Below are 18,259 nucleotides of genomic sequence, written 5' to 3'. Positions count from 1 at the left end.
TCAAATCACAGTTTCTTTAAAAGGAAGTTGTCATGTAGAAAAAAAAACACAAAAAAAACACTCAATTTGCATATATGGGGTTACTCTTCAGATTATTAGCATTCTTACACCATGTACCCACCTCACTGAGAGCCCCGCTATTCCTCCCAGCAGCCTTGGGCTTTTAGGGGTACTTTGCACACTACGACATCGCAGGTGCGATGTCGGTGGGGTCAAATCGAAAGTGACGCACATCCGGCATCGCTGTCGACATCGGAGTATGTGAATAGTTTTTACTACGATTAACGAGCGCAAAAGCGCCGAAATCGTATGATCGGTGTAGCGTCGGTCATTTCCATAATTTCGGAAGAACCGATGTTACGTTGTTGTTCCTGCGTCAGCACACATCGCTGTGTGTGAAGCTGCAGGAGCGAGGAACATCGCCTTACCTGCGTTCTGGCTGCAATGAGGAAGGAAGGAGGTGGGCGGGATGTTTACGTCCCGCTCATCTCCGCTCCCCTGCTTCTATTGGCCGCCTGCCGTGTGACGTCGCTGTGACGCCGCATGACCCACCCCCTTAGGAAGGAGGCGGGTCGCCGGCCAGAGCGACGTCGCAGGGCAGGTGAGTGCATGTAAAGCTGCCGTAGTGATAATGTTCGCTATGGCAGCTATCACAAAATATCGCAGCTGCGACGGGGGCGGGGACTATCGCGCTCGGCATCTCTACCATCGGCTTGCAATGTTGTAGTGTGCAAAGTACCCCTTAGTTTTACAGGGACACGTATGGCATAGTTTCAGTTACCGCTTAATGACAGTGTCAGGGGCATGCTTACAGCCACCACTCACTATGCACTGACTGAAATTACACCAATTGTGCCCCCATGATTGAAAGCCCGAGGCTGCTGGGAGGCTAAAGATGTTTTTTTCCCGGCAGCGGGGCTCTCAGTACGGCAGCTGCACAGTATCAGAACCCTATAAATCTGCAAATTAACTCCGTGTTTGTAGGTTAATAGGGATTGTTTTACATGACAGGTTCCCTTTAAGAGAAATGTTTAATTAAATGCCTGTTGCTTCTTACATTGTGTTGAGCTTTCTGTAAGCAAATTTTGCCTACAGAAAATAATTAACGTTTCCTGTGCAACAAATCCTATTATCGTTTTTAAAGTGCAAAGCAAAAAAATATACGGTATATATATTTCCCTTTTCTACTGAAACAGAAATAAAGGAAACACAGTTTATCTAAACCTTTCAGTCAGTATATAAAAATAGATGTTGCCTGCAAGATAATGTGACATTTGGACATGTGTGGGTGGTCAATTAATGTGTATTGGACAAAAATAACCTGCGCCTTGTATACCCAAGGATATTCTGTTTACTGCTTCACTTAAAAAGTGCTGCCAAGGAAAAGACTGCAATATTCTGCATTGGCTAGATGTGGAAATATAGTGAACTGGAATTATTTGCTGATTTTCCTTCATCCTGTAGTTGCCAGGGTTTCATGACATGTAGCTACGTTTCAGGCCAGGTCACTGTACAGACTAACAGTGGTAGTGGTGCCCAATCATGCTCCTGGTCTTCCAGGCATTCACAGTTCCAACAATTATAGCGTTTTTTCCAACCAAATGCTGTATCCGATACAAGCCTGAAGAACAATTGGTACACCTTGATATCCTCTTTCTTTTGCTGCATTGCAAAGAAATCAGCATTTTAAGTCATATGCAAATGAGGCGTTAAGTACACTGGGCTAGACCTTTGCATCTATCAGCCACTTTAACTTGATCGATATCTCACTGTCTGATTTCCTTGCCTGGCCTCTGATGTCACACAGACTGTGAGCTATCAATCAAGCTAAAAAAAGCTGGTGGTTGGCAGGGTAACCTTCTGGGGAGGCAGAGGCTTGGGAAGTGCTCTATCCTGCCAAGGGTATTGAATGGCTCATTTGCCTATTAATTGAAATGCTGACGTCTCTGGAATGCAGCAACAGATAAATTGTCACACCTTGATATCTTTTATCTTCAGACTTGTAACAGATACAGCATTTGGTTAGAATGCAGCAGCAGATAGATGTAAAGGTGTTGATGGATTTAACCTTCAGAGATTTCCATGCCCATATATGCAGTTTTGGGTGATTGATCCTACTGACAACTTCTCAATTTGTCTTAAAGTGTAGTTCCTGTTTTCTGTCTTCTACAGTGCAGCTTCTCCTCTAACTTTAGGGATTGGAACTATTAGAAAGCAGCCCTGAAGAGCCACAACCCTCTTATTAATATGGGCACAATTAAAGGCATTTAAGCTGTACTATACTTTATAATTTCTTCACTTTACCTTGAAAATGTAACTGTTGTTTTAATTTTTATTTCAGAAATAAATAGTACACATGAAAAAAGCAACTTTGTAATATATCTTATCAGACCAGCTTCTTTCTATGCAAGAATTGATCAGTCATTATCAAAATTTTCAATTCTGAGATAAAATCTGTATTCAATGGACTTTCCCATTACTAAGATAGGAGATAGCAGCTGTTACTGATGATATTGTATGTAGATAGAAGAGGGAGGAGGGGCGGAGCTCTGCCTCTTGTTCCTCCCTCTGCCTCTTGTTCCTCCCTCTGCCTCTAGCTGCTCCCTCTGCCTCTAGCTGCTCCCTCTGCCTCTGGCTCCTTCCCTCTGCCTCTGGCTCTATCCTTCTGCTTCTGGCTCTTTCCTTCTGCTTCTGGCTTGTTCCTTCTGCCTCTGGCACTTTCCTTCTGCCTCTGGCTCTTTCCTTCTGCCTCTGGCTCTTTCCTTCTAGCTCTGGCTCTTTCCTTCTAGCTCTGGCTCTTTCCTTCTAGCTCTTGCTCTTTCCTTCTAGCTCTGGCTCTTTCCTTCTAGCTCTGGCTCTTTCCTTCTAGCTCTGGCTCTTTCCTTCTAGCTCTGGCTCTTTCCTTCTAGCTCTGGCTCTTTCCTTCTAGCTCTGGCTCTTTCCTTCTAGCTCTGGCTCTTTCCTTCTAGCTCTGGCTCTTTGCTTCTAGCTCTGGCTCTTTGCTTCTAGCTCTGGCTCTTTCCTTCTGGCTCTTTCCTTCTGCCTCAGGCTCTTTCCTTTTTGCCTCAGGCTCTTTCCTTTTTGCCTCTGGCTCTTTCCTTCTGCTTCTGGCTTGTTCCTTCTGCCTCTGGCTCTTTCCTTCTGCCTCTGGCTCTTTCCTTCTGCCTCTGGCTCTTTCCTTCTGCCTCTGGCTCTTTCCTTCTGCCTCTGGCTCTTTCCTTCTGCCTCTGGCTCTTTCCTTCTAGCTCTGGCTCTTTCCTTCTAGCTCTGGCTCTTTCCTTCTGGCTCTTTCCTTCTGCCTCAGGCTCTTTCCTTTTGCCTCTGGCTCTTTCCTTTTGCCTCTGGCTCTTTCCTTCTGCTTCTGGCTTGTTCCTTCTGCCTCTGGCTCTTTCCTTCTGCCTCTGGCTCTTTCCTTCTGCCTCTGGCTCTTTCCTTCTAGCTCTGGCTCTTTCCTTCTAGCTCTGGCTCTTTCCTTCTAGCTCTGGCTCTTTCCTTCTAGCTCTGGCTCTTTCCTTCTAGCTCTGGCTCTTTCCTTCTAGCTCTGGCTCTTTCCTTTTGCCTCTGGCTCTTTTCTTCTGGCTCTAGCTCCTCTCTATTCCTATGGTTCCCCCCTCCTATTTTATAAAGTTGCTTTTTTATGTGTATTATTGATTTATAAAATAAAAACTAAAAGGACAGTTATGCTTTAAAAGAGAAAAATAAGTAAAGGAACTAGTCTTTAAATGTTTAAAAACAATAATTGGTCTTTAATTCTTTTTTATAAAGTTGGACACTACCCTATATAAATTAATCTTTTTTTCAGCTTTCTTTGATGACATTCCAGCGCTTGTCTCCTTCAAGCCCTTTCCCAACCTGTTTACTCAAATAACATTAATACAACTAAAAATGCTAAATGGCATAAGAATTAACATTTAGTCTTTTTCTTTGAGATAAACAGTCCAAAATTGCATTGAACAATGGGCTTCGAGGGCTTTCAAAGATGGCCAATGTACAGTACCTACAGTGCAAAACGTGAGCGATGTTCTCAGAGCAGTGATCTATTAGAGAAGGTCTACTGTATGGAGGCAAAAACCCTTCTGTCTTCATGTTAAACCATGTCTTGTGTATTACTATGCCTTGCAGACTACTGGAGTGAAAGTGACCAAGAAGAAGCAGAAACTCCATCAACTCCAAAACAAGACAGCCCACCACCACCATATGACACTTACCCAAGACCTGCAACAGTAAGTCATACATAAGTGCCCCAATCTGTAAGTTGCAGCAGTGGTCCATGATTTGACATCTCTACTTTGGGCCCTGTGGTGAACACAGCAAAGATTTTCCTTTGTCGCTATGTCATCAATGATGTGTGTCATAGACTTGTCTATGGAAATAAGCCAGTCAGGCAGATCTCTTTACACACAACACTAATGACATTAAAACTCAGGAAGCCCAAGCTGGAAGTGAAGGCCTGGACCCTGGATTCCTCCTGATACCGTGAGATCTGGACATCTTTAGAAATCAAACTATATTAGTAAGTTCAATAAACTTATATCAGCAACACTTCCAAATGTAACTTTTTAAAAAATGTTGTCCAAGATTTGATATATTGATGTTTTCTTTCTCATTTCTTTTTGTTTTCTATTTTCATTGTTTTGTAGATGTCATGTGCAAGCCCTTTTGTGGAACAGAAACACAGCAGATTATCCTCCACAGAAACCTCACAGTCCCATTCTTCCCATGAGGAATACCGTCAGGAACTAGCAGGAAGCACCACTGATTCACCAGTGCGAAAAACCGCCAGCCAGAGACGATCTTGGCAAGATTTAATTGAAACGCCATTAACCAGCTCAGGACTTCACTACCTTCAGACTCTTCCTCTTGAGGACTCTGTATTTACTGAGCCAGGAGTTGCATCTCCAGATCACAGGCGGCAGTCCACACTTCCAGCTCAAAAATGCCATCAACAGGACCATTACGGCCCATTTCCATTATTTGAAGGAAACAGATTACAAGTACTAAGTAGCAGTGGGGCAAAGCCACGCAGTTTTACCCTACCAAGAGATGCAGGCCTGAGCCATTGTGCTCCTCTTTCCCCAGTAAGTATACTGGAACCAACAGAACTTCCTCAGAAAGAAGAAACAGAAGAGGAATGTACTTCCCAGGAGCCAGAAAGACCAGACGAAGCCAGTAAGTGCACACATTGTTCCCTAGTACAAAGGATGCCAATGTAGATGTTCTTAATGCATCAAATAGAGACATATGAATGAAGTGAACACGTCATGGCTCACCATACATCATATAAACAAACAGCCACAATAGGATCTCTGTTCACAGCCTGCCGTTACATCTTCTTAGAGTAGGCACTTGGTAATCGCAGAGACCACAATGCTCGGGAAGTGATTCATTACATAATTATAGCTGCCTCCAAGAGGTAATAGCAGCCATTCTCTACAGCATTTACATTTACATTCTCCTTTACTCCAGGTAATGGATTCTCTTTGCTATAAAAAGATCAGTTTGGTTTCTTACAAAGAATTGAAATTTGTCAGGATCCCACGATAAATGGTTTATTGGTGTCATTTAGTGTTTCCATACATAGTTTCCTGCAACCCGCACTCAGAATGCATCTTCCACATCTATACATATGTGAACGTACCATGTCTCCACCAAGCACACAGCAGTCTGTACAGGCCAACGTCTCTCATTTGATGTTTTTATGTTCTATATACTGTATGTTTATGCTTCAAGCTTAAACCTAGCCTATGTTGCAATGTTTTCTGTGGATCAATGTGGTCATCCTGTATAGATATTATTATAAGCAGATAGCTGTATGAGCTCCAACGAGCAGTCTTTGTATATGATCTGCCGGAGTCTACTGGTTTTAGTAACAGAATTATTTTTGGACATTAAATGGTTTCTCCAGGACAACTTGCATAAAACTGAACCATCAGAGCACTGAACTGGACTGTAAAGGGTCTTTGCATGCAGAATGTTTTGCTATATAGAACAATAATCTGCCCCGACTGTCAGAGGGCAGTCAGGTAAATAAGTATATTCAGTGTCTAGATAAATACATTTAAGTGCTGACATCCCTAGTTAAGGGGTCCATGTTCTGATTCACGGTGGTTGAAGTTTGTGGAGGGCATAATGTCTCGGTAGCATCTCTGGTAGTCCAGATCAGATAAAGGGATAAGGTCTAGGGTTTAGAAAGAAGGAATGTCTTTATTCCTGGTGGGTTACAGCAGACAAGAGGGAACTATTTGATACTTAGAATCGAGTGGTTTACTCAACTCCATAACCTCCCTAGGTCAGTAGGCTTCACATTGTCGCTGTAACAGGAAGCTGGACACTGATTGTTGAACTTCTTGTTCTCTCTCTGTACTGGTCACAATCTGTAGGTGCGATCTTACTGACCACTTGGACCAATTATAAAGTGGACAACATAAAGGAGTAGTGAACTACTAGGGCAATCGCTTCTCAATCTGAGTATTTGCCTCAGTTAAAAGAAAAGCAATTATACTCCCCTCCTGTACAGACACCTTTCCAGCACTCATTCTTCCATGGCTCACATGAGGTACGTCACATGAACCATGCTCCCAATCAGCACTGGATTAACTGTCCCTGTCTTTGGGATATCAAATACCAATTGGAGGTGAGAATTCAGCCACAACTAGGACTTCCTCCTGAAGTTCAACCTGTCCAAAGGCTGAGACAGTGAAGCTTATACTAATTGGTCACAGAAGTCGTGTGACATAACAACCTCCCGTGAGACCCAGGGAAGTGAACCCCAACACCACCGGTTCAGCGCCGGCACAGGACAAGAGTATAATACGTGTTGACATTTTAACGAGGGCAACCAATCCGTTGGTGAAAGGGTTGTACTAGTTGTGGACAACACCTTTCAATAGTTTTTGTTGGGACAGACTTTTCTTGAATGGGGAGCTGCGTTTACAAATTAAATGTCACAGTAGAGCCGACCATTTGAACTGTGATTGCAGTGGTGAGTAGGGGCTTTAAAATGGTCATACAAATTATTAGGCTGTTGGCCATACCTGATTGTTTGAGGGACAGCCATCTTGGCTGTATCTCCCATACACAGGAGCTGAGCGCGCCTGTGTTCACTATGAGAAAGCAATTGACAAACATCTCTGACGTTGGCTTATCTCCAGGAGAACAATGAGATCACCGTACGAAATCAGACCTACTCGATTGAAAGTCTTTCCCGGTGATCATTTGGCTTGTGCGCCATACATATTAGAGTGTCTGCCTAATCTGTCAATATGGGTGGGTTCGACCAACATTACTCTGTGTATGGGGGCCATTAGGTGTGTTATACGATTTTACACTTGAGTTTTGCAGCTTATGTGACTGCAAATAACTGTGAAGTTATGGGACATTAACTGAGACTTTTTAAACATATTGGATAAAAGGAGCAATATATAAAACTGTGAACCATGCGCATAAATAGGCTATTAATTTGCTAAGTTCGTATTGCTTGAAGTTTAGCATTGAAATCAGCTGTGGCAACACATACTAAGCCGTGGTGGTCCAGTCTTGGCAAACATGTGGACTTAAGTTGCCTAGACGAATGAGATGGCACAATTGTATCCAATATATATATATTTAATAATGCCCATTGAAATATTTTTGGTGCAGTAGTTTTCTTTAGAGGGACTTAAATTTTTAGGGACTCAAAATCACAAAAAATATATGAAAGTCAAAGATGCAGGGGAATACACATGTCCTTGCAGTGGCAGATGGGGGCAGCAAGGGCCCACCAGTAACATTGACTCTGGGGGCCTACTGATCAATATATGCAAATGTTACATTCACAAATGAAACTACTGATAATTTCATACTAATGCAAAGGGGCCCACCAGAGAATTCTCCTGTTCACCTGTGGGCCAGTCTGAGCTTTTGTCCTGGACTTGTGCTCCAGATCTCTGGGTGTGTGCCGCTTTAAACTGTATTGGCGTCAACCTGATATGAACTGATACTGTTGGATCTTGTAATTATGCCGGAACATTAGACAATCTAACTCACTAATCCGCAGGATGCTGTAGGCCTAGGGCTATATGATATCTGCATCCTGGCATAATAGCATCACTGCATTGCGCCTCCTGTACCTATCCACTCTGTATCCAGGAGAGGAGAGGACTTGGTCTCTCATATAAGGTGAATATAAGCTTTGTTTTTATTTTTATTTTTTTTGGGGGGTGGGGGTGGTTTTCAGTGGTGGTTGTGTTCTGACCAGTGGAAGGCAGCTGCTGCCAAGGCAAAGAAAAACCATGTGATGCGTTAAAGAGTCAAGAACATAGATTTAATGGCAAGCAAAGTAGAACAAGACACGTGCTCGGCACTATAAAGAAAAATGTATTAAAACTCCCTGTTCTTCTGATGGACAAGCGTGAACTGTGTGCCACACGGCGGTGATCAGCCGATCAATCCCAGGGAAGGAGAAACAATTACAAGTCTGAACATGAAGAGAATCAGCGGCTCTCATCTCCAAGATAGAAGCAGTAGCTTTCCTAATAGAGTTACGTTTTTTTATAGTGAAGATGAGTGCCGCTGAAGAACATAGTTTTGCATCTATGTAAGTTACTAGTGCGGCCACGCTTACAATATTGTGTACAATTTTAGGCTCTAATGTATAAGAATGACAAAGCGGAGCTAGAATGACAAAGCGGAGCTAGAGAGAGCGCAGAGAAAGCAAGCAAGGCTATTAAGGGAATGGTGATCTGCAAAGAAAGGTTATCAAACTTGGGGTTATTCAGTTTGGAAATTCAAATGCTTGGAGGTGATCTTATTACAATGTACAAGTATGAGGGGACAGAACAGAGATCTGTATAATGATCTTTTCACACTTCGTCCTGCAGTTATGACAATGGGGCATCCTCTACGTCTAAAGGCAAGAAGGGTTAATTATCACTCTCTTCCACGTGATATTATAATGGATGATTCACTATAAAAGTACAAAAAAGGCCTAGACACCTTTCTTAAAAATATAATAATATAGGTTATGGGCATTAGATTCAGTGACATTAGATTGATCTAGGGAACTCGTCTGATTGTTGTATGTGGAGTCGGGAAGGATTTTTCCCCTAATATGGGGCAATTCGCACCTGTCTCATGTGGTTTTTACTTTCCTCTGGATCAACACGTTAGGCTATAGCTTGATCTCAAAGGACTTATGTCTACCTTCAACCTTAAAACTATGATACTATGACTTTTGGAGGTTATACTTTGTGAATATCGTTACTTTTTAAGAGGCATTAATACTTTGTTTGCTTTAAGGGGGCACTCATAGGGCATTATTTTTGTAAGGGGCACTAATTGAGTTAATATTATTGGGTTAATGGCCACTTTTCTTGTCTTGCACAAGACTCTGGCAACCCACTTTATGCCACTATTTAGATGCTCATGTTATCAGTACCATGGCACAAACGAAACATTGCACAAGCCAGTTTAGATACATAGCCAGATTTTATGTATTCAGGTCACATCCAATACACAAATCTCCTCATACTTGACTGATATATGAATAGAGGTGTAGACACTGATGTAGATGGTCTTTTGTACCCACATATCATGCCTATGACAACAATCCAATATCTGGACACACAGTTTTAAGGGTTTTCTTCATGGCATTGGAAAAGCATGGCTTCATATATTTTAAAAAGACATTAAACATTTGACTGCAGAACGGTGGGGAACCAAGTATCCCACCAGGAGCTCAAAAGACCAATCTGCAGGCAATTAACTAACCCAAAAATATAAAAAATAAAAAGTTTAGTTACTCTTCCATCCGGCAAAAGTAGGCAAATAATTCACCTATTAAAAATATATTTCATGAGGTTCATGTATACTACAGAACTTTTACTTTAACATTCATGGAATTTGTCCTTTAGGATTTAATTTTGTTATTATTAATCATTTGTTTATTTTAGATTAACTTTTTTTTATAGGGCGTAGTGGGGCAAGGAGGGGATTATTACCATATTTTTTCGGACTATAAGGCCCCCTTCACACATCCGTGTCTGCAGTACATGTGACATTCGCTTTCACATGTACCGCAGATATGGACACACACAGACCCATTAAAATCAATGGGTCTGCGCACATGTCCATGTTTTCACATGGACGTGTGTCCGTGTGGAACACACACGTCTATGTGCTCCACACAGTGACCTTTCCGTTTTTCTCTGGCAGCATGGGTGTCACATGGACCACACACTGATGTAATCCATGTGACATCAGTGTGACTCATACCATAGAAAACACGTGTCTTTGAAATAAAATGATTTTGTACACTCACCTTTGTCCAGCCCTGTTGTCTTTTGCGCTGGTATCAGTTGCTTCCGGGCCCGCTCAATACGCTCCTGAATATTCACTGTACCGTTTACCCAGTAGTAGCATCAGCTCTGGAGACAGGTAAGTATACAAGTGCATGCTGCCTGTGTACTATGCGCATGTCATACGGATAGCACAGTGACAGCACACGCTGAACACACACACGGACACACCTACATCATGGACCATGCAAAACGTGTGTTTTGCACAGACATGTGAAAGAGGCCTAAGTCGCATCGGACCATAAGGCGTACATAGGTTTTAGAGGAGGAAAATGAGAAAATAAAATTTAAACAAAAAACGTGGTCATGATACACTGATATGGAGAGGATCTGCTGCTTACACTGTTATGGTGGTAATGTCCCCCAATTCTGTAGTAGACCTCCTGGTATTTATGTCCCCCATCCTAGTATATATGTGGTCCATCCTGGTGTATATGTCCTCCAACCTGGGTCCATCCTGGTGTATATGTCCTCCAACCTGGGCCTATTCTGATATATATGTCCCCCATCTTGGGCCCATCCTGGTATATATGTCCCCATCCTGGTGCATATGGTGACCATCCTGTTGCATATGGTGCACATGTTCCCTATTCTGGTCCCATTCTGATATATATGAAGGAAGGATAAATCCAGCGAGCCAGGCTTGTAATGAATAAAAAATCTTTTTCTTTATTACAAACGATTAGATTAAAAGATTGGCAATGATAAAGTTTTAGCCGAAACGCGTCTTGACGTGCGCTTTACAGCAGTAATTTTCTCATCTCTGCCTGTATTTGTACTATGCTGCTATGGAAAAAGATTTTTAATCTACGTTTGTAATAAAGAAAAAGATTTTTTATTCATTACAAGCCTGGCTCGCTGGATTTATCCTTCCTTCATATCAATTGCTGGCAAGAGCTCCTGCAATTTATCCGATGCTGAGCGCCTATATGGAATAGCAGCCTATCTCTTTAATCAACTGGGTAAGCTGGCATTTTTTTTTTCATTCTGATATATACTTTCCCCATTTTGGTATATGTCTGCCATACTGGTATACATGTCCCTCATCCAGGTATATACTGTATGTCCATCATCCTGGTATATATGTCCACTATAGTAATACATATTATTCACCATTCTGGGCACATCCAGGTATATATGTCCCCCATCATATTCTGGTATATTCGTTCCCCATCCTGGTCTATGTATGTCCACCATCCTGGTATATATGGGCCTCCCGTTATTTCTGATGTCGGCAATTGATTTTGGCGTGTAAGCTATGGTCAGCACATGGCTGCCATGCACCCCCAGTCATTCCGATATCATGTGCTGGCTAATTCAAAATGATTATTCACTGCTCCCCACGCTGATAATCCTGCCCATCTATCAGCGCTGGCATCAGTGATAGTAAATGACAGTAAAGATTTTTACCATCACTGACCTCTGTATCGAAAGGTGGGCAGGATTATCTGCATGGAGAGAAGTGGTTATTAATTTTCTTTAATAGTGGACACAATAGTCCAGTCAAAATACGGTTTGACCCGGAACAAATTCCAAGAAAGCATTTTATGATTTTTTTTTTTTACTATTATATGTGGGGAACATATTAAGTTTTCCAAAAATTGATCACCACAAAGGTCCTAACTATGACGTCATAAGACGGTGACAGCCATCGCACTAAAAATAATGAATTTCCCTATTTCAAAGCTGTAGATGTCGGTTACAGAAGAGTTTACATTTTTTATACTATATATTTTCATATAACAATTTTCAGACAAAATTTTATACTAACTACATGGACAGGCGAGGTCATGACGTCATCAATGACGTCATGACATATATGTACATTTCTAGAAATTATTCAATTAATACACATTGCATTTTAAGACCGACTTCATCACTGAATAACCGTGTCAGATCAATAGTCACTATTTTCATCATCAGACACTGCTTCCTCACTCATATTGTCACAATGCCCTTCTTGACATGGTCCGCATACCCGTGAAGAGGTAAGTCCGTGTCTTTTGCAAGTGCACCGAAGTGTACTACAACCACGAGAACAATTGGATTGAATTATTTTCAGAAATGTTTCTGGCGCGGGTGAAGTATCCATCATCACTGGAACTAGACTGTTGTTCTGAAATTCCCATCCCCATTCAGTAGTGTCCATGGCCTCTCCATTGTCCATCCAAAGCATCACTTGGAGGTAACTTCGAAGGGCATGATACTTCGTTGCAGAGGAGGTCGGTGGCAGTCGTTCAGGTGTAACAAAGATTTTGGCTGAACCAACTTTTTTGCAGAGAGTAGAATACCTCATTGCAGGCAGATTGTACTAGGTTTGCCCCCGAATAATGCCACCATCGCTTTACACCCAGCGTCTTCAATCTCAGCTATGTTTTTCTTATGTGTGGAAAACATTTTAGCACAGCTATTTAAGACAGAGTCTCCCTTCAAAACCTTGTGTAGACCGAGTTTTTTTCCGATTCCAAAAAACGCAGAAGTGGTATCGCAACCCATGAATGCATGCAGGAACAGAAGACTGCTGCAGACATGGTTTCCCAGGAACTTCTTCATAACCTTAATGTCGTATACTGTTGCAGGACTCCCTTTATCACAGTAGAAATAAAGCTGAAGCGAGATTGATAAGAGACTATTTGTTCTTCACATTCGAAAGGAAGTCCTTCTTTTTCCCGACAAATTTCGTTCCTTCAGCAATGTTCACTTTGTTACTTGTTCGATTTTTGCGCCGTCGCTGATGGGTAATGTCCTTAGAGTTTGGTCCTCCAATGTAACCATCAAATACTATCATAGCCTTACCATAGTGCTTTACTGTGAAAGATGCATAGTCTTCAGCGATTGAACAATGTCTTTCCTTCTGACCACTTAAGTCGATGGAGAAGAGAACCTCCATCAAGAACATAATGTTCCACTTCTGGTACATCCTTGAGTACTGCGTCATAGGAACTCTGTTCTTTTATTGCAGCCATCAGTTGTGATTTGTTTGATTTGAAGAAGAGATGTTTTGCCTCAAAGAGGAATGGTGCATATGATGAAAGTTCATAGGTCATCACTTCATCAAGGGAAAGATCAGCAGTTTGAGACACCACAAGAAACCTTTGGAACCAAAGAGTGGGGTCTATTGTTTTGTCCTTAGCAATGTCAATTGCCTCACTGGATGCCAGGGTCTTGGCTTTCATTGACCGCTTGTACTTAACTGAAAACAGTGATTGACCCTCCATTGTTGCCACTATTTCTCTGCCAATGGTGAACAGGTTATGGACATTCACATCCTTATTTGCATTGACACCGGTGATAATGTTGCGAAAAGACACTTCATCAGAGAAACGTGAAAAGTTTTGAGTTTATCTGCAATTTTCTCCAGGTCTTCACAATCTCTTCGCGTCCTTGACGTTCTTGCCTCTTTGTGTTGTTCACTGGTGACAATGCTCAGGCGAGTGAAACCCTGCATTGCATCACTGTAGGAAGAGGACACTGGCACAGACAGAGTCCCCAAGGCCCTTTGATGTTCGGACATTCCACTTCATCTGGTGAGTCCTCCTGCAGTTTTTAGGGAGCGCATCAGTGCTTGCTCGATGACTAGGTCGCAACCTAGGCCTGCCCAGTACTGATCAGTATGCCTTACAACATGCAAGCCATTCATAAATTGTTAAATAATAAATATAATAGTAGTAATTGTAAAAGAAATATGATAGACACTAAAAGACGAGTCGCCTTTAACATTTTACGGCTTTGGCGGCCATATTCTTTGACGTCACATTTGGACCCTTTGTAGTAACCTTATCTTGGTAAACTTTTAGTACCGTATTTTTCGGACCATAAGACGCACTTTTTTCCCCCCAAATGTTGGGGGAAAGTGGGGGGTGCGTCTTATGGTCTGACTATAAGGCTACGGGGAATGAGGGTGCAGCGGGTCATCGGCGGCACGAGCAGGCTGTAACAGCCTGCCGTGACCACGTGGGCCCGCTCATTACATATGCACGCCCATCCTCCCGCCCATCATCTCTCAGCGAAACCGGCGCTGACAGGTGGGCGGGGTGATGGGCGGGGGGGGGTGCGTGCATAATTAGCAGCCGGCCGTGATCACCCCTGGCAACTACAGCCTGGAGTGATCATGTGCGGCTGTATTCACTGCCCCCCCCGTGCATCATTATCAGCACGGGGTGCAGTGAATCAGTGTACTCACCCGTCACCGTGTGTGGAGCCGCCCCCCTGCAGCATCGCGTCTTCCTGTCTGTGCCGGCGGTCAGCTGATCTGGACACTAGCAGCGCGCACCGCGATGACGTCATCGCTGTGCGCGCCGCTAGTATCCACCAGAATCGATCAGCTTACCGCCGGCACAGACAGGAAGACGCGATGCTGCAGACACCGGTGACGGCTCCACACAGCGGCGCTGCAGCTGAGACAGAGATCGGTGCTTCAGGGAGTGAGGAAGGGTAAGTATAAACGTTTATTTTTTTTTTCCTGTGCCACAGGATACACGCCATTTACCAGGATGGGGGCATTTCATGAGCAGGATGGATGGGGGCATTTCATGGGCAGGATGGATGGGGGGCATTTCATGAGCAGGATGGATGGGGGCATTTCATGAGCAGGATGGATGGGGGCATTTCATGAGCAGGATGGATGGGGGCATATCTTGAGCAGGATGGATGGGGGCATATCTTGAGCAGGATGGATGGGGGCATTTTATGAGCAGGATGGATGGGGGCATATCTTGAGCAGGATGGATGGGGGCATTTCATGAGCAGGATGGATGGGGGCATTTCATGAGCAGGATGGATGGGGGCATATCTTGAGCAGGATGGATGGGGGCATTTCATGAGCAGGATGGATGGGGGCATTTCATGAGCAGGATGGATGGGGGCATTTCATGAGCAGGATGGATGGGGGCATTTCTTGAGCAGGATGGATGGGGGCATATCTTGAGCATGATGGATGGGGGCATATCTTGAGCATGATGGATGGGGGCATATCATGAGCAGGATGGATGGGGGCATATCTTGAGCAGGATGGATGGGCGCATTTCATGAGCAGGATGGAAGGGCGCATTTCATGAGCAGGATGGATGGGGGCATTTCATGAGCAGGATGGATGGGGGGCATTTCTTGAGCAGGATGGATGGGGGCATATCTTGAGCAAGATGGATGGGGGCATATCATGAGCAGGATGGATGGGGGCATATCTTGAGCATGATGGATGGGGGCATATCATGAGCAGGATGGATGGGGGCATATCTTGAGCAGGATGGATGGGCGCATTTCATGAGCAGGATGGATGGGGGCATTTCATGATCAGGATGGATGGGGGCATTTCATGAGCAGGATGGATGGGGGCATATCTTGAGCAGGATGGATGGGGGCATATCTTGAGCAGGATGGATGGGGGCATTTCATGAGCAGGATGGATGGGGGCATTTCATGAGCAGGATGGATGGGGGCATTTCTTGAGCAGGATGGATGGGGGCATATCTTGAGCATGATGGATGGGGGCATATCTTGAGCATGATGGATGGGGGCATATCATGAGCAGGATGGATGGGGGCATATCTTGAGCAGGATGGATGGGCGCATTTCATGAGCAGGATGGATGGGCGCATTTCATGAGCAGGATGGATGGGGGCATTTCATGAGCAGGATGGATGGGGGGCATTTCTTGAGCAGGATGGATGGGGGCATATCTTGAGCAGGATGGATGGGGGCATATCATGAGCAGGATGGATGGGGGCATATCTTGAGCATGATGGATGGGGGCATATCATGAGCAGGATGGATGGGGGCATATCTTGAGCAGGATGGATGGGCGCATTTCATGAGCAGGATGGATGGGGGCATTTCATGATCAGGATGGATGGGGGCATTTCATGAGCAGGATGGATGGGGGCATATCTTGAGCAGGATGGATGGGGGCATATCTTGAGCAGGATGGATGGGGGCATTTCATGAGCAGGATGGATGGGGGCATTTCATGAGCAGGATGGATGGGGGCATTTCATGAGCAGGATGGATGGGGGCATATCTTGAGCAGGATGGATGGGGGCATTTCATGAGCAGGATGGATGGGGGCATTTCATGAGCAGGATGGATGGGGGCATATCTTGAGCAGGATGGATGGGGGCATTTCATGAGCAGGATGGATGGGGGCATTTCATGAGCAGGATGGATGGGGGCATTTCATGAGCAGGATGGATGGGGGCATTTCATGAGCAGGATGGATGGGGGCATTTCTTGAGCAGGATGGATGGGGGCATATCTTGAGCATGATGGATGGGGGCATATCTTGAGCATGATGGATGGGGGCATATCATGAGCAGGATGGATTGGGGGCATATCTTGAGCAGGATGGATGGGCGCATTTCATGAGCAGGATGGATGGGCGCATTTCATGAGCAGGATGGATGGGGGCATTTCATGAGCAGGATGGATGGGGGGCATTTCTTGAGCAGGATGGATGGGGGCATATCTTGAGCAGGATGGATGGGGGCATATCATGAGCAGGATGGATGGGGGCATATCATGAGCAGGATGGATGGGGGCATATCTTGAGCAGGATGGATGGGGGCATTTCATGAGCAGGATGGATGGGGGCATTTCATGAGCAGGGTGGATGGGGGCATTTCATGAGCAGGATGGATGGGGGCATTTCTTGAGCAGGATGGATGGGGGCATATCTTGAGCATGATGGATGGGGGCATATCATGAGCAGGATGGATGGGGGCATATCTTGAGCATGATGGATGGGGGCATATCATGAGCAGGATGGATGGGGGCATATCTTGAGCAGGATGGATGGGCGCATTTCATGAGCAGGATGGATGGGGGCATTTCATGATCAGGATGGATGGGGGCATTTCATGAGCAGGATGGATGGGGGCATTTCATGAGCAGGATGGATGGGGGCATTTCATGAGCAGGATGGATGGGGGCATTTCATGAGCAGGATGGATAGGGGCATATCTTGAGCAGGATGGATGGGGGCATTTCATGAGCAGGATGGATGGGGGCATTTCATGAGCAGGATGGATGGGGGCATATCTTGAGCAGGATGGATGGGGGCATTTCATGAGCAGGATGGATGGGGGCATTTCATGAGCAGGATGGATGGGGGCATTTCATGAGCAGGATGGATGGGGGCATTTCTTGAGCAGGATGGATGGGGGCATATCTTGAGCATGATGGATGGGGGCATATCTTGAGCATGATGGATGGGGGCATATCATGAGCAGGATGGATGGGGGCATATCTTGAGCAGGATGGATGGGCGCATTTCATGAGCAGGATGGATGGGCGCATTTCATGAGCAGGATGGATGGGCGCATTTCATGAGCAGGATGGATGGGGGGCATTTCTTGAGCAGGATGGATGGGGGCATATCATGAGCAGGATGGATGGGGGCATATCTTGAGCATGATGGATGGGGGCATATCATGAGCAGGATGGATGGGGGCATATCATGAGCAGGATGGATGGGGGCATATCATGAGCAGGCTGGATGGGGGGTATTATATTAGCAGGATGGGGGGTATAAGAGCAGGATCATATACAAGGCAGGAGGATCCTTATCAGAATGGGGTACCTTAGTAGAGAATTTGGGGACATTACCCCCATAACAGTGTCAGCAGCAGATCCTCGCCCCATAACAGTGTGTCATGACCATATTTTTTGGTTAAAATTTTATTTTCCTATTTTCCTCCTCTAAAACCAGGGTGCGTCTTATGGTCAGGTGCGTCTTATAGTCCGAAAAATACGGTATGTTTTTCCCTACATGTAATACTACCAAAAAAACGCTTTCTTAGAATTTGTTCAGGGTAAAGGATTTTTTTTTTCGTGTTTTGACTGGACAAGTGATTGCCCCACTCCTGCCACCGACTGTTTCCTGCAAAGGCAACCCGGCTCAAACCTCCTGTGACCCCGGTCCACTGCTGCCC

At 44.6% G+C, this 18,259-nt stretch overlaps 1 protein-coding gene across 4 annotated transcripts in view; it reads left to right on the top strand.

Moving 5' to 3' along the window:
- Positions 1–18,259, top strand: part of CNKSR2 (connector enhancer of kinase suppressor of Ras 2) — a 562,096-nt gene that overhangs the window by 446,849 nt on the left and 96,988 nt on the right. For all 4 annotated transcript variants that reach the window (XM_075335413.1, XM_075335412.1, XM_075335411.1 and 1 more), the window contains 2 exons: positions 4,123–4,223; positions 4,641–5,169. In XM_075335413.1, coding sequence (XP_075191528.1) covers positions 4,123–4,223; positions 4,641–5,169 — 630 coding nt within the window. The remainder of the gene's footprint in view (positions 1–4,122; positions 4,224–4,640; positions 5,170–18,259) is intronic.

This window comes from Anomaloglossus baeobatrachus, chromosome 2 (assembly GCF_048569485.1).
Source record: "Anomaloglossus baeobatrachus isolate aAnoBae1 chromosome 2, aAnoBae1.hap1, whole genome shotgun sequence".
Classification (NCBI taxonomy): Eukaryota; Metazoa; Chordata; class Amphibia; order Anura; family Aromobatidae; genus Anomaloglossus; species Anomaloglossus baeobatrachus.
The sequence above is the reverse complement of the archived record's forward strand: the minus strand, read 5'-3'. Positions and strand labels throughout refer to the sequence as shown.